The sequence below is a fragment of the Gallus gallus genome, chromosome 1 (genome assembly GCF_016699485.2).
Source record: "Gallus gallus isolate bGalGal1 chromosome 1, bGalGal1.mat.broiler.GRCg7b, whole genome shotgun sequence".
Lineage (NCBI taxonomy): Eukaryota > Metazoa > Chordata > Aves > Galliformes > Phasianidae > Gallus > Gallus gallus.
In genome coordinates this window covers 43,076,915-43,099,799 of record NC_052532.1, presented here as the reverse complement: position 1 = coordinate 43,099,799, position 22,885 = coordinate 43,076,915, and the positions used below count along the sequence as shown (strand labels likewise).

Genomic DNA, 22,885 nt, shown 5'->3' with positions numbered 1-22,885 from the left:
TTCTATTTTAGTGCACGCAGATAACAGTTCAGTCATAAAAAGCTTTTAACTAACTTCTGTATCAGAAATGTCTTATAAACACACATGAAGGATCTAATACACTAACTGCTTATATGAGTACTTTTAACAGAAGCATACTTATGTAAAGATAACTCCTAATTAACTAAAGTCAAAAAGAACAGAGACAAATACCCACTCTGCAAATATGGTGGTCTGAGAGGTTTCTAATTCCACAATGAACAGCAAAAAGGGCCCCAAATTACAATGGTCTATACCCTCCATATAACTTGGCTTTCCTAGTGGATAAGTATTCTGAAGCATAAGATGCAAAGGGTGGGTACTGGGAATTAGGTCACCACAGTATAAGCGCTCAGCTAAATTCTTAAAACTGGCAGTTTTTATTAGATTGCAACTCTTAAAATTCAAGCAGTTTCTACACAAGGAAAAAAAAATCCAAATACATAAATATCAGCACACAGTCAAGACGTTTGTTGCACTGACTTTTTGGTTTTTTGCAAAGAACACACTGAACTGCTTCCATGCTCAGAAGCTGTTTCAAACTGCGTTTAACATTCAAAACAGTTTCTCTCTTTTGGTGAGATTATGTTATCATATTCTATTTCACAACATCCAGTGTAGTAAAAATATTGCTTGTTTCAAAACTTATAAAATGATGAGGTTTTGATTTGCTTCCAGAAGATTCCCTTTCTAAGGCAACTATCCTCCACTTTTTATTCTGTTCAAAAACACTAATAAATCAATGTGATAATTAACAAATTAACATGCTTTTCCCTGTGTGTTGTGCGTGCGAATGATATTTAGACACTATATTAAATATTATAATTCTGCATACAGGGAGGGAAACTATGTTCTGGGTGAAGCATCTTCATAATCTCTGCTCCCTTAAGAAAAACAAATATGCAGTGTCACTATATAAGGAACCTCCAGTAAAACAAAGCTTGAGTTATCTTTTTAAAACACTTGCAGAGATTACAGCTGTTCTGGCATGCATTATCCAGTCTACGAAATACTAAAACCAATACTACCCTGCTTACATTAAAATATTTTTATGAGGCAAACAGAAGCTTTGAGAATTTGAGGAAATACCAAATTAATGGTTAGCTTGTTGTGCATTGATTATTCAGGACAATTTATGTCTTAATGCAGCACCACATGTATTCAGTGAAAGGAGATATGTAATCAGGCATTCTATAAAATTAATCAGACACATAGATGTGATTTCAACAGACAAGTGTATGAACCATTTATTAAATTCTGGAATATTCATACAGTATATTCTAATGGTCTAATGAACAGGTTTTCTGCAGAGAATTCCCTATGATTTTTATAAGAGGGGGGGATTTTCCCAGTTCTAAGTGGGAAATCCAAGAAAAAAACCCTAAATTCAATTCTTCAGCATAAACACAGACCTGAGCTTGAGCTGCCAATCTCATTTGAATAGCTAGCAGCCAAGGTTGGCTTCCATTCCTTAGCAGAAAATGAGCCACCACCATTCCAGAAAGCCGAGTCCATCCTGCCTCCTTTCCTTTCCCATCATTAGAAAGCTGTGCAGTGTCTATAAAGCAGAGACAGTATGTCCATCTTTCTCCTTCACTTTCCATTTCTACAATGGTGGCTCTGAAAGGTTTATGGCATTCACAGATCTACAAGTAACTCTATGGAGCAAAGGGATGCACTCTCCTGTTGTTCATGCTCAGTTAGTATTTTAGCAGACTGCTGAAGTTTTCCTGGGAAACTGAAGCCACAGAGAAGAAACTGCATTTTTGCAATTTTTATTTTAAACTCAAAGCAATATTCATGGGACAAAGGAAAAAAAATCTAGTCTCAGTCATTTACTTGTAACAGCCTTAGAGGAGGTATTAGAACACTTAATACAGATACAAGGAAAATGTAAAATGAAAATGGAACATACTAGGCAACAGGCTGTTTCCAGCTCCCTGTATAATTACTATAAACCTGTTTCTACTCATCCTGTAGATATTCTTTATGTCTGGAGACAGAGTGGAGCCTCTTTCCAGTATGCAAGTTTCCCTTGTATATAATTCCTTTTCTGCCAAGTAAGAAACCTAAAGACCTAAAGTGGTTACAAGACGCGTATGTGGGCCCAGAATTCCACAAGTGAATGCTGCCATTTGTCTCTTCCTAATTACCATGAATTCTTCCTTTGTGCATTCAACGGAGATGGGATTAACGCAGCTATTCTGTTTAGAAATCGAACCTCAGCATCATCACTTGCAGTGCTGTTGTAGCTAAATTTATGGTATCTTATCTTGCAGAAGAATCTCTGCTGTGTTCCAAGACCATTTGCTAATGTCAGCATAGCTATTGAAATAGCACAAGTTCATTATATTGTTATTGTACATACAGCATAGCAAAAAGCCAAACAGAAGGTCAAATTCTGATCATGTGACTATGTATATAAATCAAGACAATTTCCACCAAGTGAAATGAAATTGCTGGAATAGTTGGTCAAAAAGAAAATTTATTATTGTGGCACACACTAAAACAGTGATTATAAATAACTACACAGACACATAGAAAGGGTAGAATATATAATATTGTACCTTTGCATGCTTGGATTAAAAAAAATAACAAACAAATAAACAAACAAACAAACAAAAAACACAAATGGGGAAAATCAAGAATATACAGAGATTTTCCATTACTTTACCATTCAATACATCATGGAGTTTGAACTGCTTGAAATAAGATCTTCAAAGGAATATTTCAATAAGGAACCCATTAGTTTTGCAACCTTTTTCACCACTCCACTTAGCTCAGGAAAATACAATTGCGAAAACAGATTTCTTAAAATTGGCTGCAGACGTTTTCAATGCTTTTGATCTACAGTTAGTGCAGATTTTGTAAAACTAGCAGAAATGAAACCTGTTATTAAATCTGTCCTATCACACTTCTCCCCATGTCAGAGAAAGAATAATTTTCCAACATCGGTCCTAGTTCTTCTGTTTCTTAGAGCACTGAAACAGGCAGAGCTGCATGAGGTTATCTGAATATGAGTCTGAAGGATCCAAAGCATCAAACATTATTTCTCCTCCAAGGAAAAGGAAAACAGAACGAAAGGGTTTTAGACTACTGAGGATCTAGCCTGTGCCACAGCATTGGCAAGGGGTCATTTTCTGTTATTACAAATGTATGGGCACATTCACACACATTTTGAAATATCACTTGTTTTCAGTGTTATTCTCCTGCAAAAGACAATTCATTCCCAGTTCTCTCCAGTATAATTTATTCAATTTCTAGCCTGCCTTTACCGTGTAATTAGGTCCTTTCCCTGAATCTTGGCACAGTAACATATGATTTATGAAGTCTTTACCACACCTATGGATCCTTACAGCAATGAACAGATGTATCACTATGATGTTTCTCATTATTGCAGAGAAGCATCACATACCTGTCTATAGGGAAATACCTAGATATTCACTTGTTGGGAAAAAGCTAAATTAAAGGATCTAATGCACTCTGTTCATCAGCATATTAGGATAAAGTGATTCCTTCCATTATCCCCATGCTGACAGGCCAAGGTACAGCCTCAGCCTCGCACTCTTGTCACCTGCTATTCTCTTCTGAAAGTACTGCATATCCTTGTTGTATGCTGATTAAGCTCCTCTTAGGAATGATATCTTCCCACTGTTTCTTTTTTGAAGGTGGCTTCATAATAACAGCCTTTTATTTAGTAATTTGCTCATTTTCAGCTCAAGCAGATTATTGACCAGCCAATATCTACCTATTTTTGTGTGAATACTACTAGCTTCTTGATTCTGCTTTACCTATTTATTTCCTTGACCTCCACAGAAACATTTGTCTTTGTTTTTGGCCTAACAAAAAAAATCTCTTTCCGTAAAATAGACTTTTCATTCTCGTACATGATCAAAATTGAATAACCTTTTCTTAAGGAAGAATTAACATCTTCATCCGTATATATCCAGAAGTGATATACATATAGTACCACCTCTAATAGTAGTATTAGTGACCTTACGGGTGTCATGACTCAAAACTTCTCTATTGTTGCAGGTTACATGGTGGATCAGCTATAATATCTGCCTTTTCCACAGCTAACAGTGTCTCTGAAATATTAAAAAAAAATAGCTAATCTTGCTTTATTTTATTTCCAAAGATTATTTTCACTGAAAAGTGTTATTCCAAATACTAAAGACAACAACAGTTTTCCCCATTTGTGATTTCTGTCTTCTGGAACTGGATGCAATATTTTATTTTGCAAGGAAGATGAATGTTTCAAGAAAGTAAACATGCTGCAGAAAATGAAGTAGGCAGCTTGAATATTTCTACTTGTTGCTAGCAGCAGTGTACGGCTGCAGAGCTCCAGGATCATGTACTGCCAAGGAAACAGCAACTAATTTCAGGGTCAGGTCAGGAGGCAAGAAGTTGGCAAGGATGTGCTTCTCCTTCCCCTGTATACATCCAGGTCTTGGTTTAAGAGGGGAGGAGGAGGAGGAAGGGCCTTTTGAGAACAAAGCACCAAAGACTCTGGGGAAAGAATTCCACTAGGGGCAACAGGATTTGTTGGTGGCAAATTTTAGCAGCTGGCTCCTGTCAAGTTTAACCAAATCATTTCCAGTACTGGCCTGAAGTGTTTGGTCATCATCTTCTCCCTCAGAATAAATATGCCTTCTTCCAGTTTATGGGTAAGCTGTGATAAAAGGTAGAGAATGAACTTGATCAAAGTAATGTTATTTTTTCCCCATAGAAAGTCATTTGAAAGCTTAAATGATTAGTTTACAGATAAACAGAAATATGTTAGATATAAGACAAATAACAAAGCATGACAATATATTGTACTCTTTTGAAAAATCTGCAATGATTACAGAACACAAAGGAATTAAATATTATTTCGGGGCAGCTTGTTTAGAGTAATATAAAAAAAGTAATGGTACTGTTTAAGATACAAAGCTTATTGAATTGATCAAAATACAGTTGGGGGACAATCTAAAAAAAGTTTAGTATGTCTAGAAAAGTGGAGAATAAAAATATATGCATTAAATTTTCTCTCTTTTTCTTTCTCTCTTTCACTATCCAAATGCTTTCTGAAAATAATAATAATAAAAATAAAAAAAATCACTAAGCCTGAAACTAAGAGAGATGGTATGGCAAATATCCATCTGAAGCATCTGACAAGGGTAGTTAGACACTTAGGCATGATGCAGAGTGAAATGAAGAATATGAAAGTCATTAAACACAGACCCCCAGAGCTTGAAATTATGGGAAGGAGCTGTCACATGAATCTTTTCCTCTGGAAAGAGTACTTTAAATTCATTTTACCTCATAAAGGAAAGTAAACTGGACTACATTTCCTTTCTAGAACCACTCTTTAAAATTAGTGAGTGACTTAATAGATTGACTGTATTAGATGGAAATTATTACTGTTTAAAAAGTCTTAAGAAGAAAGAACAGGAAAATACATCATCCTTTCACCATACAGGTGGTACCTTTTCATGTCTAGCAGAAGAGCAATCTAGTGGCTAACCCCACATGAAACCAGACTGAGAAGTGACTCAGAATTACCTGTGCCATAGCACTCAATTTTGGATTATTTCCAAAACAGTGTGGGGGAAAAATATAAATTTCATCTTTGCACTTCTTGATTATCTATCATGACAGAGCTCAGAGCTTGTGAGCAGGTCAGTAGCACCATTCTGGCAAAACTGATAATCAAAACATTTTAATTCTGTACTTTCTTATTCAAGTCCACAGTGAAGTAAAGAGGTAATTTCCAGAATTTAAAAGTATTGCTCAAACCCAATTTCAAACATTTATCATCATTCCAGCTGGAATCCTCACTTTTGAACATGACCTCTCTCCCCAGCTGTGCTGAAAACATCGTCACAGAGAATCTCTTAAAATAGGGAAAAATCTCAGCTTTTCCTTCTCTCTATTATCTTCAAAGGAATACCTAAATCAAATTCATGGTCTCCCAGGAAGGTCTGGACAGTGACTGATCACCATATCCTCTTTTCTCCAACAGTTGAAAAGCTATAGCTCAGTGTTTCCCTGTAGGAACACATGGGGATAATGAGTGCAGACAATCTGTCACTGTACCAGAACCTCTTGTTGAAATTAAAATCTCACTTGGTGAGATCCAATAGTAGAGAACCTTCAAGTCAAGAAGACAACACTTCAACATGAGGTAATTTCCGTATTTTCTGTTTTCTTCATAACAATAGAATGCTTTGATTGCAATTCCAAACCTCAAAGAGAGGAAATTCCAGAATTAAGATTGACTTTTACTGCACAGGTGTTGTGGTTGGACATTTCCTGAACACCTGTTTTTGCAATTTTTTGTAAAATATAATTTGCAAATACTATTTTTAGTGAGTGTGTCAAAAGAGGTAATCCAAACCACAGCTTTAGGCCTGGACCCATTCTCTTGCCCTAGGGAAAGTGGCAGAGGATGGCTTGCATCCATGCAGCCAAACTTTCTTCTTCCCCCCTAGAACAGGGGGAATTGTTAGAAGCAGTTCCTGGCTTACACTCTTCCTCTGACTGAGCTCAGGCTTGGAGAGTGCTGTATGCCTGGACTGGAAGTGTACCAAATGGAGTGCTAAAAATTAAACACCACAGACCACTGCATGCCAGTACTTGAGCCCATGTTTTGACTCTGTTTTGTTTATTAGTGCACATATTGCCAGTAGGTTGGGCAGGAGGATCAAAAAGCAGTAGGGAAAGAATTGAGTTATTTATGGTAAAGCTTGTGCAAATTTTGCCCAAGAACAAACATGTATAAATTAACCATGAATATATTAAGCTTCAAATTAAAAGCAGGTTTCCAAGTATGAGATGAGTCAAATTCTAAAAACAACATTCTCATAACGCAGCAGGGGCAAGAGACTTAACTCAGTTTATGCTGGAAATGGATAAATCTTTGGATGGACTAAATGACATCGCTTGTCTTGATGGCAAGGAACTCAACCGAGGAAGGCCTTTTACTCCTATCTCCATTTTAGTCCTTCCTATACTCCTAAAGCAATCCGACTTCGAGGGAAAAAGTAATGACATAATATGGCTCTGAAGTAACTGTACCTTATACTGTACCTGTCCTTTTTTTTTTTTTTTCAGACAGAATGTACTACATGAAAAAAGGTTATTTTTCATTGAATAAGAATATTCTGTTTCCCACGTAAACAGTAAATATTTATATCTAATCCCACTTACCCAGCTTTTTGTCTTCAAATGAATACATTTTACCATGACATTCCCCAGGGCTGTAATTACTGTGACTAGGACAACATAGACTAATGCAAATCAAGAGATGCATGAAACAAATCTGGGAACACACATATTTATATTTCATATATTTATCACTTCTAAATTACCAAAATCACAATTGGAATATATCAAAGAAGTACTTAATCACTGTACAGATGCTAAATGTTATTTTATTTTGTTTGGAAATGGAACTGTACAAGCAAAATAACATGCACTTTTCTAAGAATGTATAACTGTAATTAATGCATTAAGTTTCACAAATTGATCTCATGACAAGGAAACAATAGAATTTCAGACATAATAAGTAGTAGTTATCTTATTCTGTAGTAAACATCTAGTCTTATTGTAGATGTCCAAGATGATGCATCAGCTTGAGTATGCCTAGTTCCAACATTGCCTGGCTTGGTGACCATACAGCATAATTGTCTTTTTTTTTTTTTTTTTTTTTTCTATAAGTGAAAAATATGGCAATAAAGTGAAGTTTTGAACACATAAGCTATAATGCATTTTAATGCTGTAGATAGCATGTATTACACTGTGAATATGCTCCTTGGAAGTATGAGTTCCAGTACTTTGGTGTAGTCATGCCAGTACCTCTGAAAGTAGTGACAAAACTTATTGTTCCTATATGACGGAAAGACTGCAGATACTAAAATATTCCCTACAGTCAATATGGGTATAGAATTTCATCTCCAGAAGTCATACCTCCTAGGGCATCTTGAGGAAATAATTATCCGTAGGACAAATGACTGTTCTTTTCATCCAGCATGTCAGGGGACAGTCAAGGGTAGACAGATGTCAAACTTCAGGAAGAGTATTCTTCAGAATTTGGACTACTAACTGCATCTGTTTAACAGAATTGAGCAGTGTTCTCCAATCTTCTAATCAAATTCAATATAAATACCTCTGCAAAAACAAAGTAAATTGTCCTTGCAGGTTTCGTACTCTGTCATCGCAAAAGGATAATAAAGATGCTGTTTGGACACTGGTAAACAGAGCCTTACTGAACAGTGCAGAACAAATATTCACTAACAACTAGCAGAGCATAGTGTATTATGGCTACAAAGCACCTCAAGGCTTGGAAAGCAGCCAGTTTGTCATTCTTGATACAAACTCTGTCCCCTCTGGGGCTAAACACTGAGACCAGAGATGGATAAGCACCATTTATCCCTGCACTCTCCATCACTGTAAAAGGAAACAGAGGCATGCCATCAGAATAATTGCAGTGCACTCCAGCAGGTCTCCCTGGTCTGGGCAAAAAAAATAAATAACTTTCTAGATCATACATATAATTAATTCCTCAAAAGCAAATGTAATGTTTTTGAGTGTGATGTTAGGTGAATCAGACCCATCTCAGAACAGATGTTGAAAAAAATATGAGTTAAGACTGAAAAAAAAAATCTTTCAGTTGCTGCTGTCCTCTGATCCTCTTGGAACCTAGTTCCAATTGTTTACAAGAGTTTCAAGAAGCCTCAGATTTCTGTGAATGCCTATAAACATCCGGAGGTCCATCAGAAGCCAAAGGGCTTCTGCCAAGGATCACAGAACTCTGGCAGCATCAGCTTTTCCTAAGTTGTGTACTCCATGTACCAATTTTTTTCTAGCTGAGAATTCCCCCATGCAAGTGAGTTATTCAGATTCCCATTTATGACTGCTTTAAAACATTTGTATATAGCACATGAAAGAAGCTTTCATGTAAGTCAGGAAATGGCCATTTACTTTTCAGTAGCTACAACTATATTTTTACAGGCTCTGATCAAGTTTTAACAATGTCAGTGCAGAATCCTAATGGTAATAAAACTGCCATTTTGTGGAAAGAAAACCAGCAAAGACAGCAAAGGGTAGAAACTATTTTAGGCTTTCAATATAAATCCATCATTTCTTCTCTTCTCTAGGATTCCAGATCAGGATGGCAGTCAGTGAAAAAAAATCAACAAATGAAAATAAAGACTGTGCTCTAAGTTTCTTTACATGCTTACCTCCATATCTCCTCTAGGCAAAGGAGTCTCATACACGATCATAAAGTTCCAGCTTCCTTCATCAGCACTTCTTGAACAGATTTCGTGGAATCATAGAGTCATTAAGGCTGAGAAAGATCACTAAGCTCAGCTAGTCCAACCATCAACACATCATCGTCGTACCCACTAAACCATTTCCCTCAGTGCTGCATCTACACGTTTTTTGAACACCTCCAGGAACAGTGACTCCACCGCCTCCCTGGGCAGCCTGTTCCAATGCCTCACTATTCTATACGAGAATAATTTTTTCTTAATATACAGCCTGAACCTCTTCTGAAGCAACATGAGTCAATTCCCTCTAGTCCTATCACTAATTACGTGGGAGAAGAGGCCAACCCCCAACTCACCACAACCTACTTTCAGGTAGTTGTAGAGAGTAATGAGGTCTCCCTTGAGCCTTCCCTTCTCCAGATTGAACAACCCCAGTTCCCTCAGCCACTCCCCATAAGACTTGTGCTCCAGACCACTCACAAGTTTCATTGTCCTTCTTTGAACACGGCCCAGGGACTCAATGTCTTTCTTGTAGTGAGAGGCCAAAAACTGAACACAGTAGTCAAGGTGTAGCATTTTCAGTGCTTTGAAGATACTTAATTCCATTCTTATTCTGCAGCGCTTTCTTCTTCTTTTTCCTGTGTCTGAATGGCTTTCAGAGTGCAGGATTTTCTTAAAGAAACAGCGTAATGAGAAACTGAGTTAGTGTTATTTCAATAAATAATTATATTAACCTACCCAACTCCCCCCACCCACTTTTTTTTTTTTTTTTTTTTTTTTTAATTTGGAGATATCTCTGTTCATCTAGAAAATTGCATTTGCTGCCACTCAGTCTATCAACAAGTCTGCCAGAAGAACTGGTTAAGTAGTGATTTTACCTTAAAACAATGTAATTATCTTCAAAATCCCAGTCCGTACTAACATATTATGGACAATCAAACAGTTACATCAAAATTGCACTCCTCAAATTAATATTTAGAACAAAATTATATGATGAAAAAAAAATGCAGCTGCACCCTCCGAGCTTTCAGTGTGAACTGAAATAAAAGTGGCTTCATAGTGGTGTTGGTACCCCCATGGATCTGTCTTGGTTGAATCTTTCTCTTACTTAGTCATTAATATGACTGAATAACTACAAAAGTTGTTCCCACCATTTATATAAAGCACAAAGCACTTACGGTGCTTAAAAGAAGCTAACAGTCTCGGTAAATGCGAAGCAGGAGAAGAAATTCAAAAAGTGTACTTTGATCCAGTATTGAAGTGGGGTCAGGCTGCACACCTGGTATCTGTGCCAGCTAAAGCCCCAGTGCACTCAGGGTGGGTAACAGATTAGATGAGATTAGTGTGTTATCACTGTAATGTGTACACACTGTTGTTTGTCCTCACCTTTTCATAGGAGAAATTTTTCAGTTTTCCACACTGTTGTGGTTTTTTTCTAATTCCAAACACCAGTAGCTGAAAGTGGATCTGATTTTACTCATTCCCCAATTCTGGCTGCTCCAATGGTCAGGCCTATGACACATCACATGAACTCATTCACAGTGGTGAGTTCATTCTGATGAGCCTCAGCTCCTTCTCATGGCTGGAGCTGTGTAAGATGCAGCAGATATTCTAGAAAATTCTAGAATAAACAGCAGTTAGCAGCCATTTCTCACCTGCAGTAGATGGTGAGACTTCTAGGTAGATGGGAAAGGCTTCATTAGTGCTTCAGTTGTTGCTATTTCCATACACGCAGAACAGAACCCCTTGGGAAGGACAATCCTGTTCAGTGGGTGGAACCAACTCCTATGAAGAGCTGGGATGGTCAACGCCATTTCCATAGCTTCCCTGTGAAGAAACAGGTTTTCACAGAGCTGTGAGAGGAGTCTGAACTCGCCCCTAGGCATTTAGAACTGCAAATGAGGTAAACCATTAAAGGCTGTGTGTGGTTTGCAGTTGTACTTTGGAAACCTACCACACAATGCTCTAACATTGGCTAACCCATGTGTACCTGGTAAGTCAACAGCCAGTCCTGTGTTGAAAAAGAGCAAGACTAATAAAAACATGCTTTCTAATGGGTTACGGACATAAGTAATTAATGTGTTTAAACTATTAAACTCTGAATTTCAGAGAAAAGAATTCCCAAATTGCACTGAGGCCAAAGACAACAGTCATACGTATGTGAGTTGTCAGCTTAAAGGATGGGATGAAAAGGGCATTCGTCATTTATAACTGGGCTTGGATAAACACAGGGGCAAGTTCAAGAACTAAGCCTAGGGATGGACAGAAGAGGTGCGGGATGAGCAGCTGGTAAAGGACCCTGTAGCTCAGAAGTCTTGCCCTATTTGCATGGCAGGGTTGTGTGGGGCAGCCATTTCAGCCTTCCTGCCGTGAGTAATGGTGGACAGAGTTCCACCAGAGTTCCAGGAAGAGAGAAACCAGAAGAATTCTCTCCATAAGGTAGGCGACTGCTACCCCAGGCTGCTCTTTCACACTTCCCAGCACTTCTCACCAGGAGACAGAACCTGACATCTGTTCTGAGGAGGAAATATGCTGTAACATTTTAATTTCCTGGCCCTGTTTGCTAAAGGGCATTATGGCGTAAGTAGTATCGGTTAATCACTGCTAGGTGAGATACAAAATAACCTTTCACTCCGTTCTTTTTCTTAAGAGCTTCCTTCCTTTCACTGCTTGTCTAGTGCTTGAATCACAGCCATTTAGAGGCAGAAGGGCACATGTAACGGTCTGATAAAGCTGTGAAGGTAACACAAAAACTACAAGGTAATTCAGCATGGCAATCAGCAAGAAACGGGAAAAGTGCAGAATTCACCTGTAGCAGGACGCTCTAAATGAAGACTATTATCCCATTACTCTGGATTGGATGCAGAGGCACAAAGAGGTGTCTCTCTGCCTGCACTGACACCTAAATACATCTCGGAGCTGAGCCTTAACAGCACATCTTTGCTTTGATCCTTTGAAAACTTACTATTCATCCCATGTTAAAACCGATGGGGCTTTTCTAGTGAAACACCTCACCGTGCATTCTGATAGCAGCCTGATCTTTAAGAGATGATCATTACTGTGGGCAGACTGTCCCTTCTTCATTCAATCTTTGATCCTCACTAGGGATTGCTGTCTCAGGAAGTGGCAGTTCTTCACCTGCTCTTCTCCGTGTAATGCACACTCACAGTTCAGTCTGTGCGGACAGTGCTTTCCCACAGCCAACGCTACTGTACACAGTACACACTTTCTAATAGCACAACACCTGCAGGACCACCTTTACGCAAGCATTAGGAGGCACTGCTCAACAACTTTTGTGGCTGGCGCAGGTAGAAAGAGCCCTGATACTTTCCCTTCGTTCAAGCGCTCGGTGCTTAGCTTGTGTGTCACAGCAGGAAGTACTGCAACGAGAATTGCCGGCCCGGAGTCGCTGCCGGGAGCTGCAGCGCGGTGTTCTGGCATGGAGCCGCAGGGAGTGCTGCCAGCCCTGCGGGGCCTCCGTCGCCCTGTTCTGCCCGCCTCGCCGCGGGGCTGCGGCCCGACCCCGGCGCCGGGCGCTCCTCACGGCCGCCGCCGGGGTCGCCTCTGGAGGTGGGTCGAGCCCCCCGCGCTCCCGTGCCGGCACCAGGCGCCCCTCTTCCTGGCGGTCGCCACCGCAGCGGGGAGCCCGGAGGCGGCGGGCGAGTCCCGGCGGCCCCGCCTGCAGCCCTGTCCATCGCTCTCCTGCCAGCCCGCGGCGACCGGGTCGGGCGCGCTTCGCTCCCTCCCGCGGTGGGAAGGGGCAGGCCGGGCCAGTTCCTGCCTCTAACTTCCCCCGAGTTTGCTCGGGTTTCCCCCTCCCCGCGGGACCCGCCTCGGCTCCAAGTGTTCCAGAGGGAGGGAGGGAGAGTGGGAGGGGAAAGGCGTGTCTTGCCGGGGCTGCCGCCACCACCGCTGCCGCCGCTGCCAGAGGCAGATCCGAGATATAAAAGACCTGGCCGGGCGCCGGCCGCTCTTCCAGTCCGTGCCGTGGCGTGGCGAGAGGCCCGCAGCGGAGCGACAGCAGCTCGGGGCTGGCCGAGGGCAACCCCAATGCGTGGACTATTCGCCGCTGCAGCATGCTGGAGCTACAGTTCAGCTGAAGGGAGTTTGCACACGGCCGGCTGGGCTGGACTGCAGCGCTGCCATTCCTTATGAAGAAGGCACAAGTGAGTGTGGCCGGGGGCGGCGGGCGCGGGGCTCCCGGGCGGGGGTCGCCGAAGGTACCTGCGGGCGGGGCGCGGCGAGCGCTCCCGGCTGTGCCCGTGGCTCGGGGCGGCTATCAGCCATCCGGAGGCTGCGGGCGTGGGGCGGGGGGGAAATCACGGCGCCCGGTCTCCAGGTGAGCCGCTGCGCTGCGAAGCGGTCCGGAGAAGGAAAATAATAATAATAATAATAATAAATACCGTCGGGTCTTGTCCTCGGCTCTCGCAGAGCGTGGAAAAGTTCCAGCAAGCGGGTCGGATCGGCTCCTTTGCCATTGGAAATCTCGGGAGGCACATGGAAAAATAATAAATCAGTTGCTTGCATTACGCGTGGGCTACGCGGACGGGGTGTGAGAACGCGGAATGATTCGAGGCAGGAGCGCTGAAGCCGCGCCGGGTCGGTGCAGGAGGTTGCCGCCGGCATTCCTCCCTCACCCTCCTCACTCTGCCGGGAAGAACTGCTCTGTGCCCTTGCAGCGTTCGTGCCACTGTTTATTTATCTATCCAAGTTCTGTACAGATTACAACTGCTGTGCGTATTTTAAAAGCAAGGCTAGGGGCAGGCGACAGTGGAAAAGTGAAAAAATCATCTCGTAACAAGAAGCGGCTGAGGGAAACTCTAAAAAGTTTATTGCATCGCTCTGCAAGATGCCCAGGCCCATCTCGCTGGGAGTCGGGGCCGCTCGGTGCTGCGGCGGAGCTCGGAGGGTGATGTGCAGACACACACACGGCGCGGATCCGGCGCTGGGGCTTCTGCCTCCCCGCCCCTCGTTCTTCAGAAGCAAGATGTGCCTTCCGTGTCTCTTGGCGATTGCCGCATCCCCCACGCGCTGGCAGCCCGAGGACTTCAGCATGTGGCCATTGGAAAAGGCATAAAAATTTAAAACGGGGAAGCGCCTCACTAAAGTCTCTGGGGCAGTTAAATACTCTTTCAAGAAGTGACAGGATCTAGGAAGACTTCTTGAGATGTTTAAGTGTCAGCTGGCCAAAGCGCTGGAGAATGGACCAGTGCCTAAGGAGGTATTAATTGCTGACTGTTAATTTTTGTGATGCTGAAATACTGTGAGATATTATCTGAAATGATCAGTTCTGAATTCTAACAGTGCATCTCCACTGCTGATGTTCCCTTTAGATGACTAAAGGTGCCTTACACCTCCAAACTTGTTTCAGACCTTCTACACAAACTTGGTTCAATATGCTGAATAGATTAATAATTGGGAAGGGTCTCTTACTGTAGTGTAAGAGATGTGTGTGCAGAGTTGTATGCATTCAGTTGATACTGGAGTAGATAGCAGCGAAGTTGTAAGATGTTATCACAGCCCACAGAAATGTGTGCTGGGCTGTTTCTTCAGAGAAGGAAAAAGCTGTTCAGCAGTCAAGCAGGGATTTACAAGTGCAAGCAGTCAAGCGTTTCATTTCCTATGAACTGTAAACTTCTAAAACCAGCAGAGTACTGGAACAACTTCTTGTCATGGGGGTGAAGCATCTGTCAGCCTTCAAGCAGTTACGCTTCCTACTTTTTGGAGACACTAACAGACTCTTAGCTTTCCAATGGATCATTTCTTTCGTTTTAAGGACTAGCAAACAAACATGATACCAAACCATTAATCATTCCAGGGGATCAGAACAGGAGATACTTCAAGGAAGACTTTTAATTTAAACCTTGAAGGTCCTTGTGTAAAGAGAGAGCAAGTGGTGTGGATGCAAGGAGAAGGACTTAAGCACATTGTGGCACTCAGCATATTAAAGTGAACTTTAATCTTTATGCTTTCCTGTAGCTACTTTTCCCATTGTCTGGACTGATAGCTGTCATAGAGAAGAGAATAGGATTGGAAAGCAAGAAAAGAAGTTAACATTTCTTAACAAAAATTCTGCATTTCACTTAGAGAAAGTAAGAGAAAGTAAGCACTGCTACCTTATTGAGCCTAGAAAATAGCAATATCTGGGTAGTGCTTGAAATAAATTGAGGATTTGATGTTTAAAGTTGTGTTTTATGGGCACAATATGTAAATAGCGTAGCTGTAAGAGCCACTGAGTCACATATCAGTGCAGATGAAGTGTTGAAAGAGGGGAGTCGTGCTGAACACTAGAAGTGAATAGGTTGATCAGTTTATTTACACCAGTCTCAGCCTGATAGACATGGGGAACTGCAGAAGCATGTTCCCCAGCAGAGTTAGTCCTAGAAGGAATTACTTCTGAAACTGTACCATTTAAGTATATAAACCTTTGATCTAAATATACCAGCATCTCCTTGAGATATGTGTGTATATGTGTGTATATATATATATGTGTGTGTATATATATATATGTGTGTGTATATATATATATATATATATATATATATATATATATATGTTGTGATACTCTTAGAAATATGATTAAACATTTAGGGTCCAGTCATACAAATCCTTTTTCAATGAACTGTTTCCATGAATTAATCTTATTGAAGGATTACTTCTATGAGAGGATTTGCAGGGTATATATTTAGTAATTAAAACTATTATTGGAAGTGAGTTTGTCATTATACATGCCAGTGTTGCAGCACATAAAATACCACTGATGTGCAGATAGCTTTTTATGTTTGGAATAAAAAAAGGTGACGGAAGCTGCTGTGATACAATCTTGTGAAAACATGTAGCAGGTTTCTGATTTCCCTGTTCTTTGTTTTACTTGAAGACAATCTAAATAAGATTAAGTTACTGAGAAATATGCTGCAAGGAGGGGTCAAGCATGGGGCTAACTCAGGCAGCTTTTGTTGTTACAAACTGCTTGATATTTGGTTTGGGCACTTGATCTTTAGCTGTGGGTTAGATGCACAACCTCTCAGAAACCTCAGTATTAGAAGAGCCTTAGGTCTGAGCTCAGCTTTTTACCTCTGAATGTGTGTGCTATTCCAGTAGTTAAATGACCTCCTGAAGTTGTCCTGTTCGGAGTATATTTGTGTCAAGGAACTGGGAGCCTCTGTAGCGATTATTATAAAACAGTACCTGAAAGTGTTAATATGCAAATTGCCTGTTCCTGTCTGATATTGGCAGGCTAGAAATGCAAAGCAGATATTGATTAATTTGTGCAAGCTTACAGAAACATTGTTTTAGTGGAAAGTATAAGCTCTGATCTCCAATCTTTCTTGCTCATTCTGTAAGAAAATGAACACGAGGCACTATAAGGCACTAGCAGCTCACGGTAGGCATAGATCTACTGCTCATTAGATAGGTAAAGAAGCTTGCTGGAGCCAGGAATGTGTTGTGCTATTCACTTTGAGTAATGGACTATGTATAGGCTCTTTCCCCTTTTCCCTGGTTTTCTTTCTGTTTACGGGAGGCCGTTTTGTGGATACAGCAGCTGGAGAGGACATCTTGGATGGTTTATTCTCCATGATTCATGATCTGGAGAATTAACAGCTGATAACCTGTAAGACTCAAAGCTAGGGGAATATTTTGTGAGGTATTTGGTGGTTTGTTTCTTTTTCCTTTGCTTTCTTGCATCATGTGTCTGCTAGCTTTTATCCCTGTGAACTATACGGCACTTGGCTTTGTAGTTTAGACTGAGGCCTCTAGCCCAGTCTGTTCCTGACTCGCTTCTGCCATTGCACAAAAATACAATTTCTCCTTTTGTGCAAAAAATTTCAGGCATTCAGGTACAGCTCTGCTAGCTGACAGTGTCATTCTCCAAATTTTGTTATGCGACTTAATGGTATGCTGGCTCATGTAATCGCCATATTGTACGCAAGTTAAGAGTTGGCAAGGCACAGCCCTTGGCTTAGAGTGGGCAATGCTCAGTATGCAGTATATAAACACAACACCCATTTATTTGAAGCAAGGCAAGAAAAATCTCCCTACGTAATTCCATTTGAGTGGTGTGGGAGCTGACAGATGAAAACGAAAGCATTTGTTCTCTCCCTGGTCTTTGGTATGCCAACCCTGAAACTCATCAGCCTTATAAACACGTTGCAAATCCTTGTTTCTCTTTCCTGTGTGCTTGTGGAAAAAGGAGATGGACCAATGTAAGGTGAGTGGAGAGCAGTTAGTGTTCCTCCTTGTTTTGGTGGATTGCCCATTGTTTGCACTGTGCATTGTTTCATATAGAAATTTACAAATGCAATGTTCTGAAGTATTATCAGTGCTGAAATGAGTGACTGCTGGAAGGCCATGAAATATAGGTTTCTTTGCTGCATGTTTTTAGTTCTTTGCAATTGTAAATAGTATCAGAGGTTTATTAGCATGAGACTGAAAACTGAAAATATGGTACAGTTAAAAAGAAAAAGTAGTGTTAGGTATTTTATTTGATTAAAATCAATAGCATGCATAATAACTTTAGTTAGTGAAAGTAGGTACGCTAATGAAGACATTGTTTCTTCTGTATGTCTAAATAAAAGCCAGCTAAGGAGTTCGGATTAATGACAACTTTGGATCAAAATAATGCAGGAAATAAATGATCCTCTAATTTTATATTGTTATCTAATCTCTAAATTATACATTGTTTTTTTTTTTCTGTTTAAACAATGTTCAAATCATGCTAGGTAGATGGATGGGATAACCATTTTAATCTGTTTAGGAGTTTTCTTCTTTATACATATTCTTGTGCTGTTGCTGTGCAGAGCAGACTTAAGTTTAGTTGCAAGGTAAAAATAGCATCAAGTTAATGACGTTACTGTTGGTATTCCCTAGTGGAGGCCCTTGTGGTACTCACTCCTAGTACCGTGGCTTGTACACTGGTTTGCAAAGAGGCTAAGTCCTGAGCTTCCAGATATTCTATTAACATTTGAAACCACACTAGACATGAGACAAGGTGGTGCAGGCTGAGGGGCTGCAGAAAGGCCTTGCAGGCCCAGTTCAGTGCTCTCACAATGATCAGAGCTCCTGAAGGGATCTCTCAATCAGGTTTACTGCAGTCCTGATAGACCTACATCTTCACTACTGTTAAGGAGCACCTGTAAGTATGTTGGAATGGCTGTATTTTATGTGGTGGTGTTTTTTTTTTTTTTTTTCTCCTATCTTTGTTGCTGCAAAACTTAATGGATGGAGAACGTCAGGTTCAGGAATTACCCTCAAAGTCATATTTAGCCCAAGCCTCAGGAGCTGCCTCTTCTCCCGTCTGTGGTTCAGTGCTGGTCTAAGAGTCATTCACATGCTATTAATATTCTACTGAAGATTTTCTTGGTAACAGGTGGTATCTTGGAATTCCCTTACCCATACTGGCTTCCCACTGGTTTTGGGCAGCAGAGAGGGAAATCAGTCAGAGGTGCATCTTGGCAGCCTTGGAGCTTAGGCAGAGCTGAACTGCAGCATAAATTGCTGGTCTACGTTTAGTATGGACTGTCCCAGGAGGATGAATATGAGTTCTACAGAGATTAACTCTGGGTTTGTGAGCAGTTTTGATTCAATCCAGACAGAAAAAGGCTAATCTAAAAGAATTTACCTGAACACACTTACTGGAGTGAGACGGACCCTGGTTCAAATCTTTTCTTGGGTAGGAGCTCAAGTCTGTAAGGTGGGTCTAACTATCCAGTCTGTCTTGTTGAAGCTGTTCTACTTTGTATAAGCAGTTATGCACTGTGCCGGAGGAGGAGAAAAAGAAAAAAGTTCAGACTCTGAATATGAAGTGTAAGTTACGTTTTGCCCCAAATGTGGACTAGTCCATGAAATGAAGATTTTAACTCTGATGGGTTAAGTCATACTTTAAGACCAAATTAAGTGAGCTGCTAGGTTTATTTGTTCAGTCTTGAAGATGGCTGACAGATGAACAAGGAATGTAGGGCGGATTACTTTTTAGGCCATAAGTCTAAATTCACAGTTTGTGAATTATGCCGGCCTCTAAACCTCCAATAAGAAAGATTTAGGAGTCTGCAAATCAAAGTCTGTAAACATCAGTTGTCAATTCTATCTTTTTGTGTTACTTGGTGTTTCTAGGGGTGGCCATCCCCGTGCCTGGACCTAGCCTTCATGTTAACTGTCACAGAGACAATAAATTCTCATCTAGTTTTCAGCTGGTATGCTGCTTTTCATTCATCCTGCTGCTGAGCTCCATGGACTTCAGTTCACTGACAGCTTAGCACACAGAAAAATTTAATCCAGTCTTCTCTACCATCTCCTCTTTGAAGTATCTAAAATAGTTTTTAGAAGAACCCTAAGTACAGCTTAAGAATTACCTTACATGTGTAGTCTATTTATTGTATGATGTGACCAAAACCCCTCATTTGCTTTGGCTGGGATCTTGGATCTCTCTACTTGATGTGAGCAGGATCACATGCAGTGATAGTCTTTCCTCCAAAATGAATAACATCTTTTTTTTTTTTTTTTTCCCCCCACTTGGACACCTTCCCAACTTTTAGCAATTACAAGTATCTCACCCCATTTAACCCACATAATCATACACGCAGGGGAGCTTGCACTATACACAAGCAGCTGTACATATTTTATTTACATATATTATCTGGATGTCAGTTAGAGCACAAACTTACTTGCAGTGTAGGTCTAAGGGTGCTGTGAACATCTTCTGCTTAAGATATTTGAAATTCTGCATGTAATGTGGGTACAGATGAACCTGGGGAATGTTCAGGTTCAGCCTACAATAATTTATTCGGAAATAAATGTGTATTTATTTTACAGTAGAGACGTAACCTGTGTGTGAATTCACACCATACTTTACTACAGGAGAAATTCAAAGGATAAATGAGTGTTTTAACACAACAGAACCTGCTCAAAATAAAGCTTTGTCTGAGTTCTACACTGGCTAATCTTAAAAAGTTTTTGTTAAGTGGACCTATAGCTTTTTCTTTGTATGCTTTCGTTCTTGATTATGGAAAATGGAATTCAGTGACAGATAAAGTTAGTTCTTCATTTTCTGAGGAAGAAATTAATAATTTGTTTACCCTTTCAAAAAGGGGTCTGAAAAATAAATATATTCTGTTTCAATGTAGAAGGATGAGAAAAAAATAGTATAAATTTTTCTTTGCTACATTCTACTTGTTAGGTAGCAGCAAACCAACATGTCTTCCATTTTTGTTCGCAGTGTCATGCATTATCTCTGATGGATTCATAAGTCTCTTTGCTAGCACTCTAATTGCTTTTGAATTTTTTTTTTTCTGGCAGCGTAAGCCAGATTGTAAAACTGATTTTTGCATGTCCTGACAACATATTTCCACCTAAAACAGAAAATGAACCCTGTGCGAATCATACAGCAACTGTCTGTGTAAGAATTGCTCTTTACAAAAGAATGAACTTGCAATATGTACAGCATATTCTGAAAACTCAGAGTCATGCATTTATGTACAAAGCTCATTGTTTTAAAATGTACATGTAAATCTGGAAGTTTTAGGCTGCGCATGGAATTGGGTGGTTTTCTTCCTCCATTTCACGCTGATCTAAAAAATTCCTCTCTTTTCATAGAGATTTCATAATTGCATATAAAATGGGAGTAGATTGTCAGGATGCTGACATTTTTAGTTAAGCTGAAATAATGGACAGAAGTAAGGCAGTGGGGACTTAGTTGAGGACAAGGCATGATAGATTTAATTTAACAATATGCTGCATGTATGCAAAGTACTTCACTATTTAAAAGAAATGCCTAGAAGTTTAGAGAGGTTAAAATGTGCACATGCTAACGGTTTATGGTAAACAAATCCTAAGATCCAGACCTCAAATTTCCAGCCTCTATTTGTTAGCTAATTAAGTGAACTCATCAAAATTTGTCTCTTGCATTAAATGTTAGGCAGACAATATTAAGCATTATGTCTTTAAACTGATATGGATCTACACGTCGATTGTTCTTGAAATTTGTTTTTCTTGTACAACACTGAAGCATGCAGGAATAGGAACATTAGTCAGCCAAATGAATTTAGGAAGCTTGTATAACAACTGCTTGGCACCCTCTTTCATTTGGATTAAAAAATATGTTCTTGGACAAACAAAACTTTTTGGTGGTTATTTTAAAAGGGTAAAAAGATCTCCAATATTTGTAATTGCTGTCTTTTTGAAATTACAGTGTTTCAGCAGTGTGTGGATTGCATTTCCATTCTAATGGCAAAAACTATCAGTGTTGTACTTGATGCAAGTTTAAATAGCTCTGATGTGTATTATATTCTTTATTTTCAAGGAAATATGAAACTTATTTATAAACCGTAAGTTTAAATGCTGTCACTGAAACTGCTTTGATCTTCTTTATTATAATCCCTGGAAAAGAATGTGCCCTAGATGTGCCATGCAGTCTCTAAATCCGTGTCCTTTAAAAATTCTGGCCATGAGCATACTCTGCCCCAAACTGTTTTGATACATTTCTTCAATATTTTTTCCTTTAATAGTGTAAAGTGGGACAGCTCTTTTCATGCTACCAAAATCAGTGAAAAACTTGTCTTCTAAAATTCAAGGAGAACTAGATTACATTCCCAAACAAGGTGGTGTACATAATCCCCTGACAATTCTTTTCTGCCACAGATGGAAAAACAATTTGCCCCTTCCACATATGCTACCAAAATTTCTGGAATTATTATTCTGTCATCGCAGTATTATCACAATGGTAATATTGCAGCTTCTCTCTCTCCATTCAGACAGAGAACCATGTTATCCTAATATCTTCAGGAACTTTTCCTGGCCTCTGTTGCATCTAAGTTACACAGTGTTAAGCTATGTTAAGAACTTAACGTAAAAGTTCTGCACTTCTGGAATCCAAAATCCAGAAGTTTTCTCTTTGACTGCTCTGTCTCTTTCCACTCACTCTATGCTTCATCTCTAGTAAAAGTTTTCTACAGGTTCCTAGCAGTCTTGTCAAGTAGTCATTTTTATATCCTATCAGCTTTCTGAGGCCCACTTCAAATATTAATCTTTCAAATAGTCTCTTTTTACTGGATTTCATTTTGTCTATAAAAATTAAGGATCTCTGCATTAGAATGAATTCCCTGTTCTGTCCAATATGTATTTATACAATCACACACATACTTGTAACCTAACCAGTTATGAAGAGCTGCATGAAATACTGATCTGCTGCTTCTAGAAGCGACACTACTTCTTACTCCATTACTTCAAACATTTCCTTAACATATTAAGAAGATCTGTGCTTTTTTTTTTTTTTTGGAAGAGTCATGTATTTACTGACATCAAAGGAATTTCCTGTAAACATATTTGTTATCCCTTTCTGCTCTATTTCTTAGCTTTATTATGTAACAATATAGGGAAAAAAACTGATTTAGTGTTTTAATTTGACATTTAAATCAACTGGAGTCAATTTCTTTCTTTTCTTTTTCTTCACTTTTTTTTTTCAACAGCATATTATTTAAAACAATCTCTTCTCACATGTGGATTTTAGCTATTAACTAGAGACTTGTTGGAAATGATTGCAGTACTTTTAGTCATTTCACGCTGCAATAGAAATTTGCAGACATCTACGAATGGTCAATTTACATATGTAAATTTAATTT

General features: G+C 39.8%; 1 protein-coding gene and 1 long non-coding RNA gene across 4 annotated transcripts in view; one reads left to right on the top strand and one right to left on the bottom strand.

Moving 5' to 3' along the window:
* Positions 1-4,701: 4,701 nt before the first annotated feature.
* LOC112533343 lies at positions 4,702-13,945 on the bottom strand. The gene is made up of 3 exons (XR_005849922.2): positions 13,676-13,945; positions 10,928-11,099; positions 4,702-9,944 (listed from the first exon to the last, which is right to left on the bottom strand). It is a non-coding gene; the product is annotated as an uncharacterized LOC112533343 (long non-coding RNA).
* Positions 13,245-22,885, top strand: part of KITLG (KIT ligand) — a 55,458-nt gene continuing 45,817 nt past the window's right edge. Inside the window, exon 1 of one of the 3 annotated variants that reach the window (NM_205130.2) lies at positions 13,245-13,438. In NM_205130.2, coding sequence (NP_990461.1) covers positions 13,424-13,438 — 15 coding nt within the window. In that variant the 5' untranslated portion in view covers positions 13,245-13,423. 3 annotated transcript variants of the gene reach the window in all.